Genomic DNA, 21140 nt, shown 5'->3' with positions numbered 1-21140 from the left:
GAATAGTACCACTTTTGTAGCCTTTCAGACATTAGACATCAGTAGGCACACAATATAGGATATGATCCTTAAGGTCCAAGAAATTTCAGAATTTTAATGTGCAAAATTGGCACTTTGAACTAGTTGCTAGTTAGTTTCCAGACATGGTTCAGAGTATTTAAAGCACCTTCTTGATCCTTTGAAGATGCCAGCTACAGATGCAGGCGAAACGTCAGGAGAAAATACTATTGGAACACAGCCATATAGCCCGGAAACCCCACAACACCCGTGATTCCAGCTGTGAATACCTTTGACAATACACTTTCTTGATAGCTTGCTTCTATCAGTAGCCAATAACAACATTTTGGACAGTTTTTGAACAGTCTTCGAAAAGAAACTTAACATAAAGGTCCCCAATTAGGATGTCACTAAGCGATGTGACCTGCAGTTAGATCTCCTTCATCTTGGAAAAGATACATCCAATATACCAGCTGAAGCTGGTAAAAAGCACTATTGGTTACTGCTTAATCCTAAACCTCCAGGAGCAATCCATCTAAACATACCCCAGACTATGGATTTTAGCCATCCAAGGGAACACCAACACATCTAATCAAATCGTAACTCAACCAACATAACTTCTTTCCTGGCTGGATTAAGCTTCAGTTTGTTCACCCCCATCTAGCTCATCCCTCATCTATTATAATTCACTTTTAAAAATATGAAGATCATTTTACAAGCGAAATCACCACCATACAATCTTGTTTGGATACGTAAATCACTGGAGCAGGCAGGAGATGTGCCTTCCAGATAGAAGCCAAAAGAAGTTCTCATGAAGAATCTTATTCAAGTTTTTTTGTGCTCAACATTGGTTCCTCTAGACTCTATTTGGCCATGCTGGCAGGGGCTGATGGGAATTGTAGTCCATAACATCTGGAGTGCCAAAGGTTCGCCACCACGGACTCTAGAGTCTTTGGTCAGGATCTAACATTCTCACTCCTGTAAGCAACTCACTGTTAGATTTCATCTAATAGATGCCCAGAAGGCTCTACTCAGGGTTTGACAAGTCCTAAATATATAATTTTATTTAAAACATTTATACCCCATTTTTCCCCTGGGCTCAAAGGGACATCTGTCAATACAATCCTGGATGTAGATACTGATCATGGTGCTTGCTTAAGTTATACAAATCTGAGTCTAGATGGAAGTTTAATGTCACTCAAGGCAAGCCTGGTAGAGTTTGAACAGCTCTCCAATCATGATTAAGACGTTTTATTTAAATGTTCTCATTCTTTATGTCAATAAGGCCCCTTCCGCACACGCAAAATAATGTGTTTTCAAACCACTTTCACAACTGTTTGCAAGTGGATTTTGCCCTTCTGCACAGCTTCAAAGAGCACTGAAAGCAGTTTGAAAGTGCATTATTCTGCATGTGCGGAATGAGCTTAAGAGAAGAAGAAGAAGAAGAGTTTTGGATTTATATCCCCCCTTTCTCTCCTGCAGGAGACTCAAAGGGGATTACAATCTCCTTGCCCTTCCCCCCTCACAACAAACACCCTGTGAGGTAGGTGGGGCTGAGAGAGCTCCGAGAAGCTGTGACTAGCCCAGGGGTAGGGAACCTGCGGCTCTCCAGATGTTCAGGAACTACAATTCCCATCAGCCTCTGTCAGCATGGCCAATTGGCCATGCTGGTAGGGGCTGATGGGAATTGTAGTTCCTGAACATCTGGAGAGCCGCAGGTTCCCTACCCCTGGACTAGCCCAAGGTCACCCAGCTGGCGTGTGTAGGAGTGTACAGGCTAATCTGAATTCCACAGATAAGCCTCCACAGCTCAGGCGGCAGAGCTGGGAATCAAACCCGGTTCCTCCAGATTAGATACATGAGCTCTTAACCTCCTACGCCACTGCTGCAGAAAGAACTCTGGAACACCTCTTTTGCAAAATGGTTTTTGAAATGAAGTTCTAAATTACAAAATTTCACAACCATTTTGAACAGAATTAACACTGATATAGACACCCTAATTTTATTAATAAAGCTAATGGGTTTTGATTTGCCCAGCAAATATGTGTGAAATAGAGGTCTTTAATCCTTCCACTCCATTCAGCCAAGTCTGAAGCTTTTCTCTAACTTAAGTGGTTTTTTCTTTAGTAGAAAAACCACTTAAAAGATGACAGATTCAGCTTTGCTATGTAAAGTGGTAAGATGAATGCTGGCATGGGTAATGATGGATAAATAAGAACACAATACAATTATGAATGTATGTCTAATACAGAAACATCTAGTGTGGGGATTATATTCCATCAGAGGAACACATGTAAAAAAAAGCAGGGGCTATTTGCTTCATACTTGCCTGCTCCCTCCAGATTCTACTTGCAGTGATCTCGGGAAGGGAGTCAGAGTTCACATAATTGCATTCCCTAATTGCTGGGCAAAGTGACTGAATCCCATATCCAGTTCTGAACACAGGGAAGAGTGGTACTTGGCCCACACACCTGAGGCCTGCACATATCCTAGAGCAAGCAAAAAGCAAACAGCATTGTTAAAAATGACATTTTTACTTAACACTAGATTTTTGAAAAATTCAGCTTTACCCAGGATCAATAACTGAGTTTCATATGAATGCAATAATGCAAAACTTAATAAGGTCTGGTCTCACATTCTTCAAGCCACTTCCATAATCCTCTATTGTTTGCCCACTTTTCTACATGAAATAACCAGGGACAAAATGTGACTTCAGGACAAGCATTACAGATGCGACACACATTTCTTGTTGCACAAGGAAAGAATATTTAGACTTAACAGAATGGAGATTTACTGTTTATATCATGGAAGAGACTCTTTGACCCATTTAGTACTGAACAATTCCAACTATAAATCTTGTATAGTTTTCTTAGAGCCAAAACAGTTTGCGGGTTTCATAATTACTCCCTCTAAGTAATTCTGCAGAGCGTGAATCAACTGATTTTCTTGCTTTGGAATAATATAAAGGCTGTTTAATTACACAGTTGGATTTTTTTTTTAAAGTTGGCTTTCTTTGAGTTTTAAATGAACATGTAAATGATTCACATTGCAAATGAATAAGCTCAGAGTTAAGTCATCCTTACATGCTTTCAGTATATTCTTGCATCCCGAATGAACAACCAGCTTTTCAAATAAGAAAAGGAAATAGAAAGTTTCACTCTATAGACATTTATTTTTCCATTAAAGTAACATGATTAAATTTATATATTTTCAAACTTTATACAGTCATAATGAAAGTTCAACATATAAGCTCATGATTTTTTTTTCCTTTAAAAGTGAAAATGACTACACATTACACACTGGAGTGCAGGCCTAAATATGAAGAATTTTTTCTTCCTGTTCAGGTATTTCACATGTAACACAACAAATACTGTACCTTGATTACTAATACTGCTTTAGCCAGATACACAACTTTGGTAATAAGGTAATTTATCCCATTAAGTCTTCTTCAGAACAGTGCCGACATGGCTTATTTCAGAGGCAAAGCCTTCTGTGTAAGGTTGAATTACCAATTACTAAGGCATCTGCTCTTTAGCCTGCTGTCTCTCTGGGGATAAAGGAAATTTCACCACAATTTTTTTTAACCTGTGAACAGGACACAAAGGCAGTCTTAAAACGAGGGTATAAACCCATGCTCCAGAGTGACAGACTTGTGTTATAAACAAGATAACAATTCGTCCAAATATCTGATATGTGACAAGTCAAACTTCAGAAGACATTATGTTTTTATACTGGTTAATACTGTACAGATTACAAGAGTACTAAATACCACGATGGACAGCGCCTGGAGTTTCTTAAGTGACAGGAATGTGGCAGTTATCCTACTTTTTACTACTTTACCCAGTTATAAACCAAGTAACTCAATATAATGTGCTTCAGTTTATTTGTGGGCGTAGAAATTACACCCATTAAAAAACCTAAAGAGATAAAAGCCAATACCCATTTTAACGGGAGACTGACTTTTACAAAATGTAATGTAGTCTTGATGAGGCCATTCCAGCCAGTTTGGCCATGAGCTTCTTTTGAAAACTTAACTCAAGCAGCAAGGACATTTACGTCAGATCTGCACAATATAGATCTATTTGATGTCTGTTACCTTGTTGTAGACCCATTTCTTAACAGGCCTTAACGCACAAGATATACTCATGGACATGAGGGACATAAGCAAAACGTGTGCTTCAGACTTCAAAAAGAAGTCAACAATCTGCTTATGTGCAAGAAACAATGCATAATATTGTGAAAGCCTTTACCACAGCAATCTTTACTGGCTTTTTGAACTATGTGACATGTTGAGATAGAAAATATACTGGTGATGTGACAGTGTTGTTTTGAAACCATGAACGCCCCTCATTCTTACAGAGTCCCACATTTCATTCACAGCTGACTAAGTACTTACTCCACCATCAGAACCAGCTATTCATATTAGCAGTGAGTATGAAACAGAAAACTCATACTAGAGAAGCTATGCTTACATGGAAGGAATGTTTAATTGTACCAACTCTCTATAGCTTTAGAAAGCATCTTGTGCCCAAGATCCCAACCTTTTTTTCTTAGATAAACATTTATCTAGACAAGTAGTCTTTGGTAGTTCTGAGCATGAAAAAAAATAGGGGCGGTGTGTGCAATTTGAAATGATGTGACAATATAAAACGTTGAGTTAGCATATGCATGCTTTTTAGAAGTCAAATGCCCCAAGTCCTTGATAAATGTTTTTCCAAAAGATACTGGTGACATTCACTGCCCTTCTATACCCTGGAAAGACTCTTCTAGTGCATTTTCTCAAGACAAAAGACCTGTACAGTTGACAATCTTCGAGCACAACAACATGACCCCTGCCACCCCATTTGAGCAATGCCTTCACCCATCTCTTTTAGAGCAATACAGAAGTGTGCTGGAAAAATGGTTCCAATGCAGTGTAGTACTACCAGGAAGTTATGGTGGCATTTCATTTCCCTTTTGCAATCTGGAATTTTCAAGCAACCCCAGTTTCGGCAAAAATATACAGAGGTGAGATACACAAGATCCCCCCTGTCATCCTTTAGCAGATGTTTAAAAGCCTTTTTCACATTTAAAGTAATTTTATACTGTACATATCTTATTTCACATAAAAAGGGACAGGTCCTTTTAAGGCAGGGATGTGAATGTGGCAGCAATTGTTTTTGCAGACACTGGTGCACGAGACATTTCTGGATCAGGACAAGGACAATGGCAGAAATGGAGAATCAAAACTGATCTTGCAACACTATTTAGAACTGTTCTGACAGTAATTCACATAATCTTCGGGATACTGTCTCTTTACTCGTTCGTAGTGTTAATCTATACATCTGAAAGAAAACAGAACAATCTTTTCAAAGGCTGATGTAAAACAATTCAATGTTCCCAGAAAAATACTTGCACATGTAAGAAAATATTTGCACATGCAAATTTTGAACACAACAATTTACTTTGGCAAATAAGTAAATAAACTAAAGGGTAAATATTTCAGGAATACCTTAAAAGTAAGATATTTATTAAGGTATTTATAGTAAGGTATTTATTGTCTCAAGGTTATACTTCAACCAGCTGACATATTTCTAAAGCTGGGTCTTCCAAAAAATGCATCCACCTGCATCTGTGTTAACAGAAAAAACAGGTAAGAACCACTGGGCACCTAAGAAAAGAAAATACACAGCTGCTCAAAGCTTGCAAGTGTGTACAGCATACACAAACAAGCCACTACCTGTGCCTGCAGGTTGGGTTCGAGTCTCATCAAACATCCTATCTGCATGGTTTTTGTGTGTATGATACCAGCTCCAACAAAGTTAGCAGGGTTGGGATCCACCTCTTCAAGTAAAGCTGTGCCAAAACCAATGATCTGTCAGAGGGAAAAAAAGCCAAAAAGGAGATTTATCTTTTAGCTTCCAGATGAAATAGTGGATGGCCCGGGGGACAGGGGGGACAAAGCCGGGGGTGGGGGGGAGAGAGAAAGAAAAAAGGACAAAAAAGTGCTGTATAAAGTTACTAACTAACAGGACTGCTTGGAGAAGGTACGTACTATGCATTCCCATGATTCCTCCAACAACAGTGGAAGTGGAAGCAGACACTCTATCCTTCTTTGATGGCCAAATATAGGGCTGCCAAATGTTACTAACAGCTCGCTGTGCAGAAATTACAACTTTTGTATGGACTGCTTGCTAGAGATCCTTAACTATAGAAATCATATATGCAGTCAACAACAGAGAGCAACTTTTAAAAAGTCTAGACATGTAAGCCTCTTCTATATTTCTGCAGGGAGCAAACTTTTCTCAGTTTCCATTCTAGGGAATTGAGTAATTAAGTAATTAAGCACCATTCTATTTTACCAATTGACTAATCACTTCAAGTATCCCAATTAATGAAATGCATGTCTCCATAAGGCCAGGGGGGCATCCCTACGTCAAGGTCACTTCAATCTTAATTGACACGAAAACTTCATCCATTCCCAAGTACCAAAACCACTACCAACCTTTGCCTTGGTGATGTCTGTATCCATTGGATGCTTTGCTTTAAAGATGTTCTGCACTTCTTGTTGGGGGCTGCAGAGCAACAGTAAGGCAGTGGTAATTAACATTCTCTACACTTTTGCAGAAGACAAAAATGAGAAAGCTGAGTTGTTTTACACAGAGCCAGAAATATACTGCGGCATTAGCGCTTGGGGCAACTCCCTCTCCTCCATAGTTTTCCTACTCAGTTGACTCAGATGTTGGCCCAGGAATCTAATTCAATTGTCTGCCACCCCACCAATGAGGCTTCAAGCACGCTGTCCCTATTAAAATTTTTGAAGTGCTACATGAACATTTAATCCACTATATTTATTTTATTGAATTTATATCCCGCCCATTCTCAACACAGGTTCAGACGCTGGGTGGTTTACAAAGGTTTACATAGATATATACGCACAAACACACACCTGTAAAAAAAATTAGAAACACAGAAAACTGCTGAAGGAATAGGGAAGTTTACTAACGGCACTGCTGTTCTACCCAGTACAGTGCGTAGTTGCCTCCTGTAAACACAGTTCTCCGCACACCCAACCTAAAAAATCAAGTGGCAAATGCGCTTTAGCAATAGCTTGCCTGCTGAAGCCCCATGCAATGGGGAGTTCTCACTGAAAGACAAAAAAACAAAAAAAAAAAAAAAAAAAAAAAAAAAAAAAAACAAAAAAAAAAAAAAAAAAAAAAAAAAAACAAAAAAAAACCAAAAAAAACAAAAAACAAAAAAAAACAAAAACAAAAAAAAAAACAAAAACAACAAAAACAAACAAAAAAAAAACAAACACAAAAAAAAAAAATAAAAAAAAAAAAAAAAAAAAAAAAAAAAAAAAAAAAAAAAAAAAAAAAAAAAAAAAAAAAAAAAAAAAAAAAAAAAAAAAAAAAAGAAAAAAAAAGAAAAAAAAAAAAAAAAAAAAAAAAAAAAAAAAAAAAAAAAAAAAAAAAAAAAAAAAAAAAAAAAAAAAAAACAAAAAAAAATAAAAAAAAAAAAAAAAAAAAAAAAAAAAAAAAAAAAAAAAAAAAAAAAAAAAAAAAAAAAAAAAATACTGCATTAGCTACCCACAGAAGATATGCAGAATTCAAACCAGCTTACTTGCTCAACTGTTTCCAACGCTGGAAGAAGTCTTGAGATGCCATTTCCGTAGGCTGGAAGAATTTGTTCAATGTGATGGGCAGTTTCACAGATACATTTTGCAGTGTTCCGCCATATCTGAAGGGGAAAAAATGGAAACCAACAGCAATTTTAAACACTAGGTTCCTTGGATCAGCCCAGCAAAAATTATCTGCAGAAAACTTTTGTTATCTGGAGCACTGGATAGGGTAAGTTTCTATATACAGTCTTTTGATGACCTGCCATGGTAACTCTTCCATGTTACACTCCACTCCACAAAGGCTATAGTGACATAAATTGTTGTATTTTACCAACAAATCTTTTTAATAAATAAATATAATAATGTTTTTCTTCAAATGCTACAGCTCTAGGACTAGAGCAGGGATCTACAACCTGTGGCTCTCCAGATGTTCATGAACTATGACTCCCATCAGCCCTGCCAACTGGCCATGCTGGCAGGGGCTGATGGGAATCATAGTCCATGAACATCTGGAGGACCTCAGGTTGGAGACCCTGGACTAGAGTATAGGAACAGCTGTTCTGTATGCTTAAAGCTCTTAGGGCAAGAAATATTGTTCAACATTATCTGAGCCACAGATCTCAACAAGGCTGGCATCTAACTTCAGTGATGTCAGAATATGGCTCCTCTATCTAGTTGCAGCTGTGGTGTGTGTTCTTTTGGAGTATACACCACTGAATTCAGGGGGATTTACTTTTCTAGTAGGCAACACAAGACTCCATTGACAAGAAAGGACCAGTTGAGCCTGTACTTCAAGCTACAAGTAAACGGTTCCAGATGTTATACTATTATATCAAGATGCTCCTCCACAAGAATATGCTCTAATAAATCAGAACTGGTCCAAAAATAACTTGAAATGAATAAGTAACACTGCCTTAGTGTGGAAGGAACCATCATAATAGATATGGAGCAAGCATCTGTTGCATGCTAAATAAAACCACTGCAATTTGTGTCAGGACTGTGGTAGTTCTTTAAATGTCAAATACTTGTGGGTACAGAAGATGGAATTATATGCGTGACTGCAGACAGAGGCCTAGACACACAAGCCTACACTGGTGTGGCACCAAGGTCAAGAGAAAGAGAGCAAATTGCTCAGCCACTATGAGTAACATGGAATGTACTAGGCTACCCTACAGGAATGTTGCTTCAAGTGATATTAGCACACAAATAATGACTGAAGCGGTGATACTAGGTAGACATACCCTTCCTAGCCTCTCTACCCCCACATTCATCCAGCTAGGCTTCTCAGCTATGTGTTTAGAAAAAAGCAGGAGAAGCAATATTGGGAATTTAGGTGCAAACCAGCAAAGGAAGGTTTCACAACCAACCTACCATCCCATCACCCTTCCTTTCTCCTCTCCATCACCACTTGTTCCCATGCCTATATGTTTTGCCAGTAGTATTATTCCACACCAGTCTCTCAAATCCAGATGGTGTTATAATGGAAAAGCTCCCTACATGATACTCAACATGCGACAGCAGCATTATTTAGAAATCCTTCATGTCTGGAGACACTGGCAGACTCAGGAGCAGGCCCTCCATTGCAGGCAAGAAAGATGCAGTTCCCAGCTCCAGAGTCACCAACAAAGACCCCGGGGTGACTACACAGGCCCTAGAAGCAATATAAGGCCTGAAGTAGCCAAGACCAAAGCAGCTGGGGCAGAGGAAGAGTGATGGAGATAGCTCTCATCTGGCACAACGATTCCAGGTGCAGGAAGAAGAATCAACAATGGGGAGGACAGCCACCTCCACAGCAGGGCAGAAGACAGTGCAGGGCCAGAGGCATGGATCTGCAAAGGCCAAGGGAAAGCAGGCATGGGGACTGAGGGCTGGCAGTCTACCCCAGACAAGTCCCTGGAATAGCCAATAAGATAGAAAGATGGACAACTGTGGGGCAGAAGGGATTCACTCCTCCCAGTAGGAGGGAGAGGGGAGGAATGGATAATGCCCTCCCTCAATGAGAGACTGGGTATGCTCAGGGAAGGGATGTGGCTATTTTGGCCTTTAAAGGCAGGTTCCAGGGAATGGCTGAAGAGAAAATGGCATGAAGTCTTGTGCCATAAAATCTACAGTCTGGTAAAAGGGAAGGCACAGCCCCCTGCTAGAGACATCCAGCCATATAGCTGAGGGCAAGTCAATAGAGCTGCTAGGAAAAAAAAGATTCATACCTTATTTCTGATTTATTTCATCCCAAGAAGAAATAATCCCAACCATTTCATTCTTCCTCCATCATTTGCTTACATTCCCTTATTTAAATACAAGACACACCACTCAAAATTGCAACTGTACCTGAACTGAATATTTAGGACTGGGGCTTCCATGAAGTCTGATATACTTTCAATATTTACAACTTGCTGCACTTGGGCACCCCCCTCCACAGTGGGATCGACTGGCTTCGTCTGCAGATTCAGGCGTGACAAGGTAAGGAAAAAAAGCACTTTGCCAAGCAAACAGCCAAAAACATTACCAATCATTTCATAAAGCAAAGTAATTAAATAAAAGGCACTGACAGAGAAAATGACAGGCAAATTACAACAGGGCTGCATGTAAATGGCACTCCAAATATACACACAATTGAGCATTAAGGGCAATATTTTATTTAAACCTTAAACTGCCCAGTCCTGCAAAGAGCACCTCCTCTCTTGCAGCCAGCAATTCCAGTGGTACTGAGCAAGAGTCAAAAAAAGAGTGTGTGTTGGTGTGTGTGTGTGTCTAGGTCTCTCACCCACTGGATACAGTCGATAAGAATTTCCCTCTTCTGGAAAGGCTTTACAAAAAGTAAGTGTAACAACAGTCTTCAAATGCATTAACAAATACCACTAACACCATTTATATAATGGAATACCATCTGAGCACTGAACTCCAACTAAAGAGAGGACATGTCTTTTTTGTAGGGCAAAACCAGGGCAGAACAGAAAGAGGAACTGTCTGCCTTCCATCAGCTATACTTCATAATCCTTTTAGACATGATGTTCAATGTAACTTTAAGCACCTCTTCTAGATTTCCCTGGCTACCATGGGGCTCATACAGCCAGTAGTCTTACTCCTATATGCACAGCTAAATCATATTTCTCTTTAAGAGTGTTGGTTAACAAAGGATATTTGATTGAAGTTCATCTGAACAGACCAGTGTTGGAGTAAAATTTAAAAACTGCGTTGAAGTCTTGTTACCATAAAATATGAACATCCGACCTGCAAAGAAAAATGAATTACTTCCATCATATGACTTAAGTAATACAAGACATGCAAGTTATTCCCAAATGCCGATTAAAATATTCACCCGTAAAATGCTATCTGTACTGTGTTCAACTTCCTTTTGGAAACATCAGCAGATATACATAGAAATGAGTAATTGGGGTAGGGGCACAAATATATACAATTCAATTTCCTACTCTGTAGGAGCCAAGTAATCTTTATGTTATTATTGTAAACATAGAAAACCCAGAAATAGACAGCATTTAACTAATTTTCCCTTCAAGTGGGCTTAACTAGTGTGAATAAGGCTTTCATAGACTCTAAAACTGAAAGCCCCATAGATATGCATACACATTCCTTGACAAAAGACAGTTCCTTCCATGGTAAATAACTATCAGAAGTCTTCTTCCACCTTATTCAACTAGGTGTATGGGTGGACTGTAAGGTAAATATGACCCAGCATCTAAAAGGCTAAGGTGGTTTTAGAGCACATCAACAGGGAAATAACATCCATATTGCAAAATGCCATAGTTCCACTGAACACTGCATTGGAGCACTGTGCGCAGTTCTGGAGACTTTGCTTCCAAAAGCGTGAGGACAGAATTAAGCTGGTGTAGGAGAATGAGGAGGATGAGTAGAGTCCTGGGGACCAAACCCTACGAGGAAAAGACTGAGGGACTTGGGAATGCTTCGTCCAGAAAAGAGGAAGATGAGAGAGAACATGATGGCTCTTTTTAAGTACCTGAAATATTGTCACTTTGAGGAGGACAGGGAGCAGTTCATGTTGGCAGCAGGGGATAGGACACAAAATAATGGGTATAAATTACAGGCAGAAAGGAATCAGCTGGACATTATGAAAGGTTGCTTTTTTTGTTACAGTGAGAGGAGTTCAGCAGTGGAATTGGCTGCCTAGTGAAGTAGTGAGCTGCCTCACTCTGTCAGTCTTCAAGAGTGGTTGGACAAACTCTTGTCTAGGACGTTCTAGGTTGAGCCGGCATTAATCAGGGGGCTGGACTAGACAGTCTGTATGGCCCCTTTCAACTCTATGATTCTTAGCTTCTATCTTAGTGGGTAAGTACTAAACAAGAATAATATGTGTGGAACACTGAAAGGTAAGATTATCCAGCTGGCAGACAAAGAGCAAGAAAACCTTACAGTACAAAGGGAGAGAGGGAGTTAAGCAGCCCAGTCACTGACCCCCTACACAGTCTAAACTACTGTAAGTTTTCACAGGACCTTCAGAAGACATGTGGAGAGCAGCAGGGCTCTAAAAAACTCTCTCTTTAGATACAAAGAATATCTGATGAAACATGACTCCTTAAAGAAGGGCAACACCACAATGATTTAAGACCATTTTAATGATTAAGACCTATTAAGACCATTTATCATAACCTGCACTGTTCTTACCCAAGTTCTGTCGAAATTCAGATTTCAGACCAATCTGCAGCAACTGATTCTCAAACAAGACTCCATTATTTTTGCAAACAAACCTGCAAAAGGAAGGACAGCTGTAGGAATCTTGTTATAGGTGTATTGCATTCTCTTTTATCATACATTTAATTGAAGACAGATTGCAGAACACTAGAAATAGCTATAGGTTCATTTTCAGCCTATGACTTCTGAAGACAAAATATTTACAAGAATATTTTAGGCTTTCAAATAGAACATAAGCTAGTATGGTTCAGTGAAGATGATGAAAAAGATGAGGAGGAAGAAGTACAAGAGGAAAGGGAACAAGAGGAGGAGTAGTAGTTTGAATTTATACATTTCCTTTCTCTCCTGTAAGGAGTCTTGAAGCAGCTTACAAATTCCTTTCCCTTCCTCTCCCCACAACAGACACCCTGTGAAGAAGGTGGGGCTGAGAGAGTTCTGAGAGAACTGTGACTAGGCCAAGGTCACCCAGCAGGCTTCATGTATAGGAGCAAGGGAACAAATCCAGTTACCAGATAAGGGTCCACTGCTCATGTGGAGGAGTGGGGATTCAAACCTGCTTCTTCAGATCAGAGTCCACTGCTCTGACCACTACACCATGCTGGTGAGCACAGATCTGAGAACTCATTAAATTAGCTTGGGCAAGAATCTACATTTTTCATCCAGAAAAGAAGAGCAATAATCTACTTTACAGAACTATGAGAGCTGATATTGTCATCTACATAGAGGCTGATAAATAATGTATTGCTTTTTTGATAAATGCCCACAAACTTTATTGATTCGCCTCCCCATGCCCTCCCCCCGCCCCAATACTCCAGTATATTATATAAACTAAAATCCAGAATATAATCCAGAATATCAAGGTCCCATAAAAATGTTGAGTTATTCTGAAGCATCATGCAAACACAAAAAGAAGCAGGTCGCTATCCTCAGTTAAAATAGTTATACAAAGCGGTGTGACCAGATTGTTTTACAGGGTCAATTCACACAAGCTTACTGTTCGATTCTCAGCAATTGGCAACTCCTGTGTGAACCTCTTCTGTTGAAAACTACTGTTATCAAAGCTGATATGAAGATTTTGTTGTATGTGATCCATGATAGCTCACTCGCGTGCCACTGACCAAATGAGCCACATCTATGTAACTTATCAGCTGGGGAAACAGGGAACACGGAGAAGCTGAAAAGGATCCACTGGATACTCACCGTGAAGGGTCTTTCTACTGTAGGTTAGTGGGGCATCTTGTATGGGTGCCTTCTCCACCAGTTGCAGAGAGGCAGGAAATGACAAAACAATTAACCTTGTACTTCCTGTGCGGTCTCCGAGGTCGCTTTCCCTCAGTTCCCCCGCCTGGCACAGTAGTATTAAACGTGTAACGCAAACATATAACAGTAACACGGAGACAAGAACGGCTGAACAATAACCCTAAACTGTTGTCTGTCTTATGACTTCATTGAGGAAATTTTAAACATATTTCTGTGGAGAGCAGAGAGTCGGGCACTAATACAAAGAAACTAGAGAGGAGGGCCAAAGATGCCCCACTAACCTACAGTAGAAAGACCCTTCAACGGTGAGTATTCCAATGGATCCTTCTACTGTAGGTGTGGGAGACATCTTGTATGGGACTTCTCAGAGCAGTGTCCGAAACTTTCGGGTGGGGTTTCATCAGTGCGATAATGCTCCTCCAAGAACCCTTCTGCGCCAAAGGCTGATTCTGCGAGGAGCCAGGGACTGGATCTTGTAATAGACGAACAAAAGGTGGGAAACAGGCGACCAGGTTTGCGCTTTACAGATGTCTTCCACCCGATCGCGTGATTTCCTACAAAGCACGGCGTTGGCCGACGCGTATGGACTGAATGAAGCGGTGATTCGAGGAGCGGTGAGACCAAACTTTATGCAGCACTTCACATATGCATGCTTTTAAAGGTGTTGCTGATAGCTGCCTTGGACATCCCTGGCTCCCCGATTTGGGAGGGGATGAATGTTTATATAGAACATACTTTCCGATTTTGAGATGTTTTTCTGATTTCTGATAATGTATGCTTTTTTAGAGCGCGACGCGCATCTAAGTGTGATGCCATAATTTTTCTTTTTTGGATGAGTGGGATTTGGCATAAAATTTGGAACGATGATCTCCTGGCGAATGTGAAACTGTGAGTTCACTTTTGGAATAAATGTGGGGTCCATACGGAGACACACTCTGTCTTTATGAAAAACACAAGACTTGCTGTTCACTGATAGAGCTTGCAGTTCCGAGACTCTTCTTGCCGACGTTATGGCAATCAGGAATAAGGTTTTCATCCTTACCCATTTGATGTGTACCGTTTGGATGGGCTCAAACGGGGGTTTTGTGAGAGCCGATAAGACTGAATGCAGACGCCAGGAGGGAAACCTGTGGATCACTGTTGGTTGAGACAGTTTGACTCCTCTCAAGAAATTCATGATATCTGGATGTTTGGTGATTGGATTGCTGTCTATGACTGGAAGGACTGTAGCAATTGCTGCCAATTGTCTGCGTAAGGTGGAACATTTGAGACCCATAGAGTAGCCATGTTGCAGGAACTCCAACACGACTGTGGTTGCCGGTTGTATAGGGTTGTGTTGTTTACGTTGGCACCACCTGACGTACGCCCTCCATGAGGAATTGTAGATTCTGACTGTGGAATTACGTCTGGCCGCTAAAATTGTGGCTGTAACTTGCTCCGAGTACCCTTTACTCCTTAGGCTTGTCCGTTCAAGTTCCACGCGGTCAGCTTTAGCCATGTGGGATCTGGATGAACTATAGGACCCTGAGTCAGGAACTCGGTCGTGATTGGCAGGGTCAGTGGCTTCGAAACTGACATTTCTAGGATTGTGGAGAACCACGGTCTCCTGGGCCATCGTGGAGCTACTAGTATCACTGATGCGCCTTCCGCTATTATCTTGCGCAGAAGTCGAGGGATAAGAGGAAACGGAGGAAACGCATAGAGAAGAGTTGTCGGCCACTCTGCGTTCAGAGCATCCGTACCTGTTGCTTGTGGATGGTAATTCCGAGTCATGAATTTCGGAAGTTGTGTGTTCTGTTGTGATGCAAACAGGTCGATCTCTGGGTGTCCGAAGGTTTTGCATATGAGGTCGAAGACAGATGGGTCGAGTCGCCATTCGTGTTCGCATAGTTTCTGCCTGCTTAGCCAATCTGCTGTCAGGTTTTGAGACCCTTTGATGTGCAGAGCCTCCAGGGATGCTATGTTCATCTCTGCCCAACAGAGGATTTTCGCTGCTTCCCGGTGCAGTTTGGCTAATTTGGAGCCGCCCTGGTTGTTGATGTGCATTTTGGCGGCTACGTTGTCTGTTTGAATGATGACATGTTGATGACGAATTTGGGGCAGAAAATGCTGAAGAGCTAGGAGGATTGTTCGAGTCTCCAACACGTTGATGTGTAACTTGGATTCCTCCTGAGACCAAATGCCTTGGACGTATTGTTGGTTGAGTGCAGCCCCCCAGCCCTGGAGGCTGGCATCCGTAAATATTTGTTGTCAATGAAGATGTAGATACCTTTTTCCTCGTCTCAGGTTGGATCGGATCGTCCACCATAGCAGACTTTGCCGGACTTCGGAGGGTAACGTTAGAAGCTTGTCTTTCTTGTTGATGATGTCCAGTTGGTATGACCAAAGGAAATGTTGTAGTGGTCTCGCATGTAGTCGTGCCAACTGGGTTAGGTCGATTACTGATATGAAAAGTCCCAACAGGCTTGCGAGTTTTAGCACGGAGTTGCGTTTGGCAGACATGATTTCCAAAGTCGTCTGACGAATTTTTGAGATCTTTTCTTCTGGAATGAATAGCATGTCTTGAACCGTGTCCACCACGGCGCCCAGGTGTTCCAAACGAGTAGAGGGAGTTAAGGAACTTTTTTCTTTGTTTATGATAAAGCCGTGCTGAGACAAGACGTTTTGGACTACGTTGGTATCTTACGTTGTATGGCGACGAACCGTGGCGTATCAGCAGATCGAATCGAGGTAAAGGAGTAAGCGTGTACCCCTGTTCTCTTAAGAAGAATGAGCGGGGCCAGAAGGACTTTTCGAGAAAGTCAAAGGGCTGTAGTAGCCGAGCGGTAGAGGTCTTGAATTGGTAGTGTTGATCCTGGACGCTTGAACCTCAAGGTATTTCCTGTGTGATTTGTGAATTGGAATGTGTAAATATGCTTCGGTCAGATCCAGTGAGGTCAACAGGTCTTGATGACGAAGCGACGCTGTAATTGACCTGAGGGTTTCCATCTTGAACTTTGGAACTCGAATGAATTTGTTGAGACGTTTTAAATTCAGAATTGCTCTCCAGTCCCCATTGTGTTTGGGGACTGTAAAGAAATGTGAATAAGTCCCTAAGTACAGTTCCGCTGTAGGAACAGGCTCGATCGCATGAATTTTCGAGAGGTGAGAGATTGCTTCCAGGGTTCTGTTGGCTTTGATCAGGTCGTTTGAAAGCGGTGAAATCATCACGTGATGATGTGGGATGATGTTGAATTCTATCACATAGCCTGTGGAAATGACTTCCCGTGTCCACCTGTCCACGTGATTCCCTTGCCAATTTTGTTGGAAGAATTGGAGGCGACCTCCCACCGGAATGTCCTGGTAGTCATTGCTTGTTTTTGTTGGAGATGAAGGTTCTCCCTTGTTTGTTGAACTGCTTAGGTGGTTGCTTGTAGTTCCGAAAGGACTGCTGGTTTTGCCAGTTCGTTCTTTGTCCGTCTCGTTGAGACCTAGGAAGGGTCTTGTGAGATCTGAAAGTAAATTTGCTAGTGTTCGATGATCTGTCTGGTCCTCGGACAGATTTTGGCATTGTCTTTTTGTTATCTTTCGTTTGGACCAGGACTTGGTCCAGTTCTTTCCCGAATAACGCTTCTCCGTAGTAAGAATAACCAGCCACTACGGGCTTGGATTGAATGTCAGCTTGCCACGGACGGATCCATGCGTTGCGTCTGGCAATCAAGTTGGAAGCTATGGATCTCGCCACTAAGGCCATGGCATCGAAGGTGGCATCCGCTATAAAAGAGTTTGCCGATAGAATTCTCTCTATACCCTCCCTGACACCTTTTGCCTCGACTGGTATCATTTCCAGGAGTCTTTTTAGCCACACCATTGTGGCTCTGGCCACTGTGGAGGAGGGAGTCAAGGTTTTAATGGCTGCTGCCAACCATTCATGAGACCTGCGCAACGCCGCCTCTGATCTCCTGTCCAAAGGGTCTTTGATGTTCCCTTCCCCTTCTTTTGCCACCAATGCTCCAGAATGTAAAACTGTAACAGGGGCATCCACGGGAGGATTTTGGAGGAGAACGTGGAATTGCTGAGGTATCAAATATTTTTTCTTAAAATTGTTGGGCAAGCCTTTATGAGAAGTGGGATTCATCCATTCACTTTGAATCCTTTTTAGAAAACATTCAGGAACTGGGAAAAACTTTTCTCCTTCACTATCCTTGGGTAAATAATCAGATTTCCCTTTAGGGAACCCTTTAATTGGTTTCCTGGGAACAGGTGCCGAGGCTTGAGAAAGGAGTTCTTCTGCGTCTTCAGGATCATGGAGATCCAGGGCAGAAATAGTTTTGGAAATTAAGGCTTGTATTTCCTCTAGTTTGAAAAACTGAGTGGATTGTTCAGGGATTGTTTCAGTGATCTCCTCTGAGTCAGAGTTTCCCCGTCAGCACTCTCATCCAGGCTAGATAACCCTTCTTCTTCCTCCTCCGGGAAGGCTAAGGGGTCCCTTCTGCGAAAAACGGAGTCCTCTCTGCGGGGACTGCGTGATCTAAGGGATTGGGACTGGGCTCGGGCGGCAGCAAGCCTTTGATCTCTGACATCCAGAGCTTTATCAATCTGCCTGCTGAGGAACTCTGCAAAGGCTTCAGGGGGCGCACTCATCCAGCTTTAAGCCGGAGTCATTTGGCCTTGGACTGAGCCTCCTTGTTCTGCAATTTGCGGGTCTTGCCTGAGTGGAACACAGGGAAGAACCACGCGATCATTTGTGCCGCCCTCTGAGAGGCACGACTGCTCCGTAGCCCTGGGAAGGCTGGAGGAGTCGGCCATGGAGTTTCCCTCAAGGGGCGCGCCCTGGGAAGGCGCGAAACTCCCGTCGGTTTGCAAGCGTCTCTTTTTTGCAGTCACGGCCAACTGCGCATGCTCCTGGGCGCTCGTTTCTCCCGCGCCCGGTGTTTTGGCGGTTTTTGCTCCCCCTGTCGTTTTCTTGGCTTTCCCAGGGTTCGCGGAGCGAGTGCGCTCGGCCGCGGAGGCCACGAAGCTCTCCCGTTCTGGGGAGAAAGATCTAGCTTCCATTTCGGGGGATTGTTTTAGAGTCAGCGGTTTTAGAGTCAGCGGTTGCTCTGGGGCGACTCTGCAATTCTCTATCTGCACTGGGGCCCTTCCCTAAACCGGAACGCAGCACTCACCCGGCTTTGAGACAGATCTCAGACAGACACACAAGACGACACAACACAAACAGAGGGTTTTTTGCCAGAGTCTCCAAAAAACACGTCTGCTCTCTGCAGAGGCAGGAAAATACTGAGGGAAAGCGACCCCGGAGACCGCACAGGAAGTACAAGGTTAATTGTTTTTTCATTTCCTGCCTCTCTGCAACTGGTGGAGAAGACACCCATACAAGATGCCCCACACCTACAGTAGAAATATTTGTTCTGTAATTGCTGAGAAAGCTTGTCATTGACAGACTGAGAAATACCAGTGATTCCCTAGAAAATATGTAAGCTTGAATTATTTCTTCTTCTTTGCAATACCTTCCCTGCAGCCTTCTGCCTCCATTCAGTCCAATCTGGATTTCCATATGTGGGTAATCACTCTGATAATCATAATTAAATCTGCAACAACCGGCAATTAAAGAGTTTGCCCTGCTCAATTATGACTAGAAACCTAGATGAAGACTTCTCTTCATTGTTTCATATATTTTATTATGCTTATTCTCCAAGAGGAACACTTGGTGATTTCTGGCCCAACACAGAACTGGTTTTTTAATTTACGTTAAGTTGAAGCATATACCAGTTACCCAGTCCTGCAAGATTTTAGTATTGCTTACTTGTGAAAAAGTTCATCAGCATCATGCACAACATCAGCTGGTTCCTCAGAAACTACCTGCTCAGATGAAGTCAGGTCAGAACTAAGTGAAACAGCAGAAAGAAAGGAAGCAGCAAGAAAGATGGAGGTAATTGTTAGTAGAAAACTCAGGGGGAAATGTCCTCTCTCCTACTCCTTTCAGTACAGCATTTTAAGATTGTAAACTATAAAAGCCAGTATATATTAATCTATACTTCAGTTGCTTCCCCTCCCTCAAGTTGATCAGCTGACAGTTTGAGGAAACTGATATTCAATTCCACTAGAAGTTGCCTGTAAGCCTAAAAAAGGCAACACTGAGGTTGGGGCACCTGCAAGATACACAGCAAAACAGGGGGATACAAAAATCTGAGACACAAATTACAATTTCAATCACCACCATCCCAAATCAACCACAGAATCAGTACCCATACAAATCCTACACTGTAAGTACCCATACAAGCCCTAGTCTGTTTAACTACCAACTTTTGGGGTTGTAGTTAAGTAAACAGGAACTGCAGCTGGTAGGGGCCAAGTAAAAAAAAAGAAAAGGAAATTTCCTTCCACTTCTATGATACATTGATTTAAGTACCTTGCAAAGTTATCTTCAGAATTAGGTGCAAGAGATGTGGGAACTGCAGAAGAATCTGAGAATACATCCACCAACAAGCTACCACTGGATGTTGGAGGAGGTACAGAGTTTGTGGCTGGAGCTGCACCAAGACCTAAAAGGTCAGCTGAAGGAGATGGGGTTGACTGTAAGAGAAGATGTTTGAAAGTACACAATTAGCTAAGGCTCATAGAAACAGAATGCCAAGTTTCAGAACTGTTTAGTACCAAATACAAACCTAACCTTACATTTTTCCTTATTGTTAAAACGCCAGACAAGATCCAACTAGTCTTGGTTTAAAAAAAAAATAGTTACTCTGACAAAAAGCCTATGCTTGCGATCTGCATGGACAAAAGAAATGGGAGTGAAAAAGTTGGCTGGATTTAACTCATTATATAGTATATCACAGTAATTTTTTTGTTTTTGCTGTCTTATTTCCTAAACAAACTAATCCCCAAAGAATACAAAGAAAACAAACTAGAAACATAAAAAACTATTAGGCAGCTACATTGGGCGAAAATTCCAGCAATTAACAAAGCTATCGACCTCTGATAATCAACCTTTGATATCAATCTTCAAATGGAGTGAAAGTTTAGGAGTACTGATAATATTTCCTTAAGTCATGGTATGAGAAGACTGTATATATCCATGTTTACAAGGCACTCCTGGATTTTCTTTATACCTGTATCATGCTTATAAGCTCTTTCTCGACTCAAGAGTTTTGCAGGAAAACATCTGACTGAAAATCATAAGAAGTGTCCCAATGTATCTACAGTGTGGCATTAGAGCACCACTTTAGGTAAGGTGGTTGGCTGGGTAAATTTTGAGTGCTGTTACAGATTATACAATTTGATCTTTATCAATTTTAAGTCCCTAAAAATATGCATAATTATCTGACAACTTCAACAACCTATAGTCTGATTGCTGGATTAATAGAAGACATTCCTGATGTCTATACTAAATTGACTAAAAATATACTAAACTATTCCAATCCACTTTTTCCACAGCATAACTAGCTGACCCAGCACCAGTTTTTGATGATCAGAAAATAGGGCTACTTTGAGAACTGCTTCAGACAATTAGAAATAATGATCCTGCATTGTGTAGGGGGGTTGATGATCCTTGAGGTCCCTTCCAGCTCTACTTCTAAAGCTAGAAGAGATTTCACATAATATTTTGTGGAAAAAACTCTTAAACACAAGTAGT

General features: G+C 41.5%; 1 protein-coding gene across 4 annotated transcripts in view; it reads right to left on the bottom strand.

Annotated features, from left to right (window-relative positions):
• Nucleotides 1–3149: 3149 nt before the first annotated feature.
• Nucleotides 3150–21140, bottom strand: part of AP2A2 (adaptor related protein complex 2 subunit alpha 2) — a 68086-nt gene continuing 50095 nt past the window's right edge. For 2 of the 4 annotated variants that reach the window (XM_048484198.1, XM_048484199.1), the window contains exons 15-23: nt 19917–20080; nt 19311–19391; nt 12239–12321; nt 10739–10828; nt 9926–10049; nt 7600–7716; nt 6482–6551; nt 5717–5851; nt 3150–5321 (exon numbers count right to left, since the gene is read on the bottom strand). In XM_048484198.1, coding sequence (XP_048340155.1) covers nt 5244–5321; nt 5717–5851; nt 6482–6551; nt 7600–7716; nt 9926–10049; nt 10739–10828; nt 12239–12321; nt 19311–19391; nt 19917–20080 — 942 coding nt within the window. In that variant the 3' untranslated portion in view covers nt 3150–5243. The remainder of the gene's footprint in view (nt 5322–5716; nt 5852–6481; nt 6552–7599; nt 7717–9925; nt 10050–10738; nt 10829–12238; nt 12322–19310; nt 19392–19916; nt 20081–21140) is intronic. The other 2 variants (XM_048484200.1, XM_048484201.1) reach the window with 1 other exon arrangement.

The sequence above is a fragment of the Sphaerodactylus townsendi genome, linkage group LG02, assembly GCF_021028975.2.
Source record: "Sphaerodactylus townsendi isolate TG3544 linkage group LG02, MPM_Stown_v2.3, whole genome shotgun sequence".
NCBI lineage: Eukaryota > Metazoa > Chordata > Lepidosauria > Squamata > Sphaerodactylidae > Sphaerodactylus > Sphaerodactylus townsendi.
Note: the sequence above shows the minus strand (reverse complement) of the source record. Positions and strands in the feature narration are given on the sequence as shown.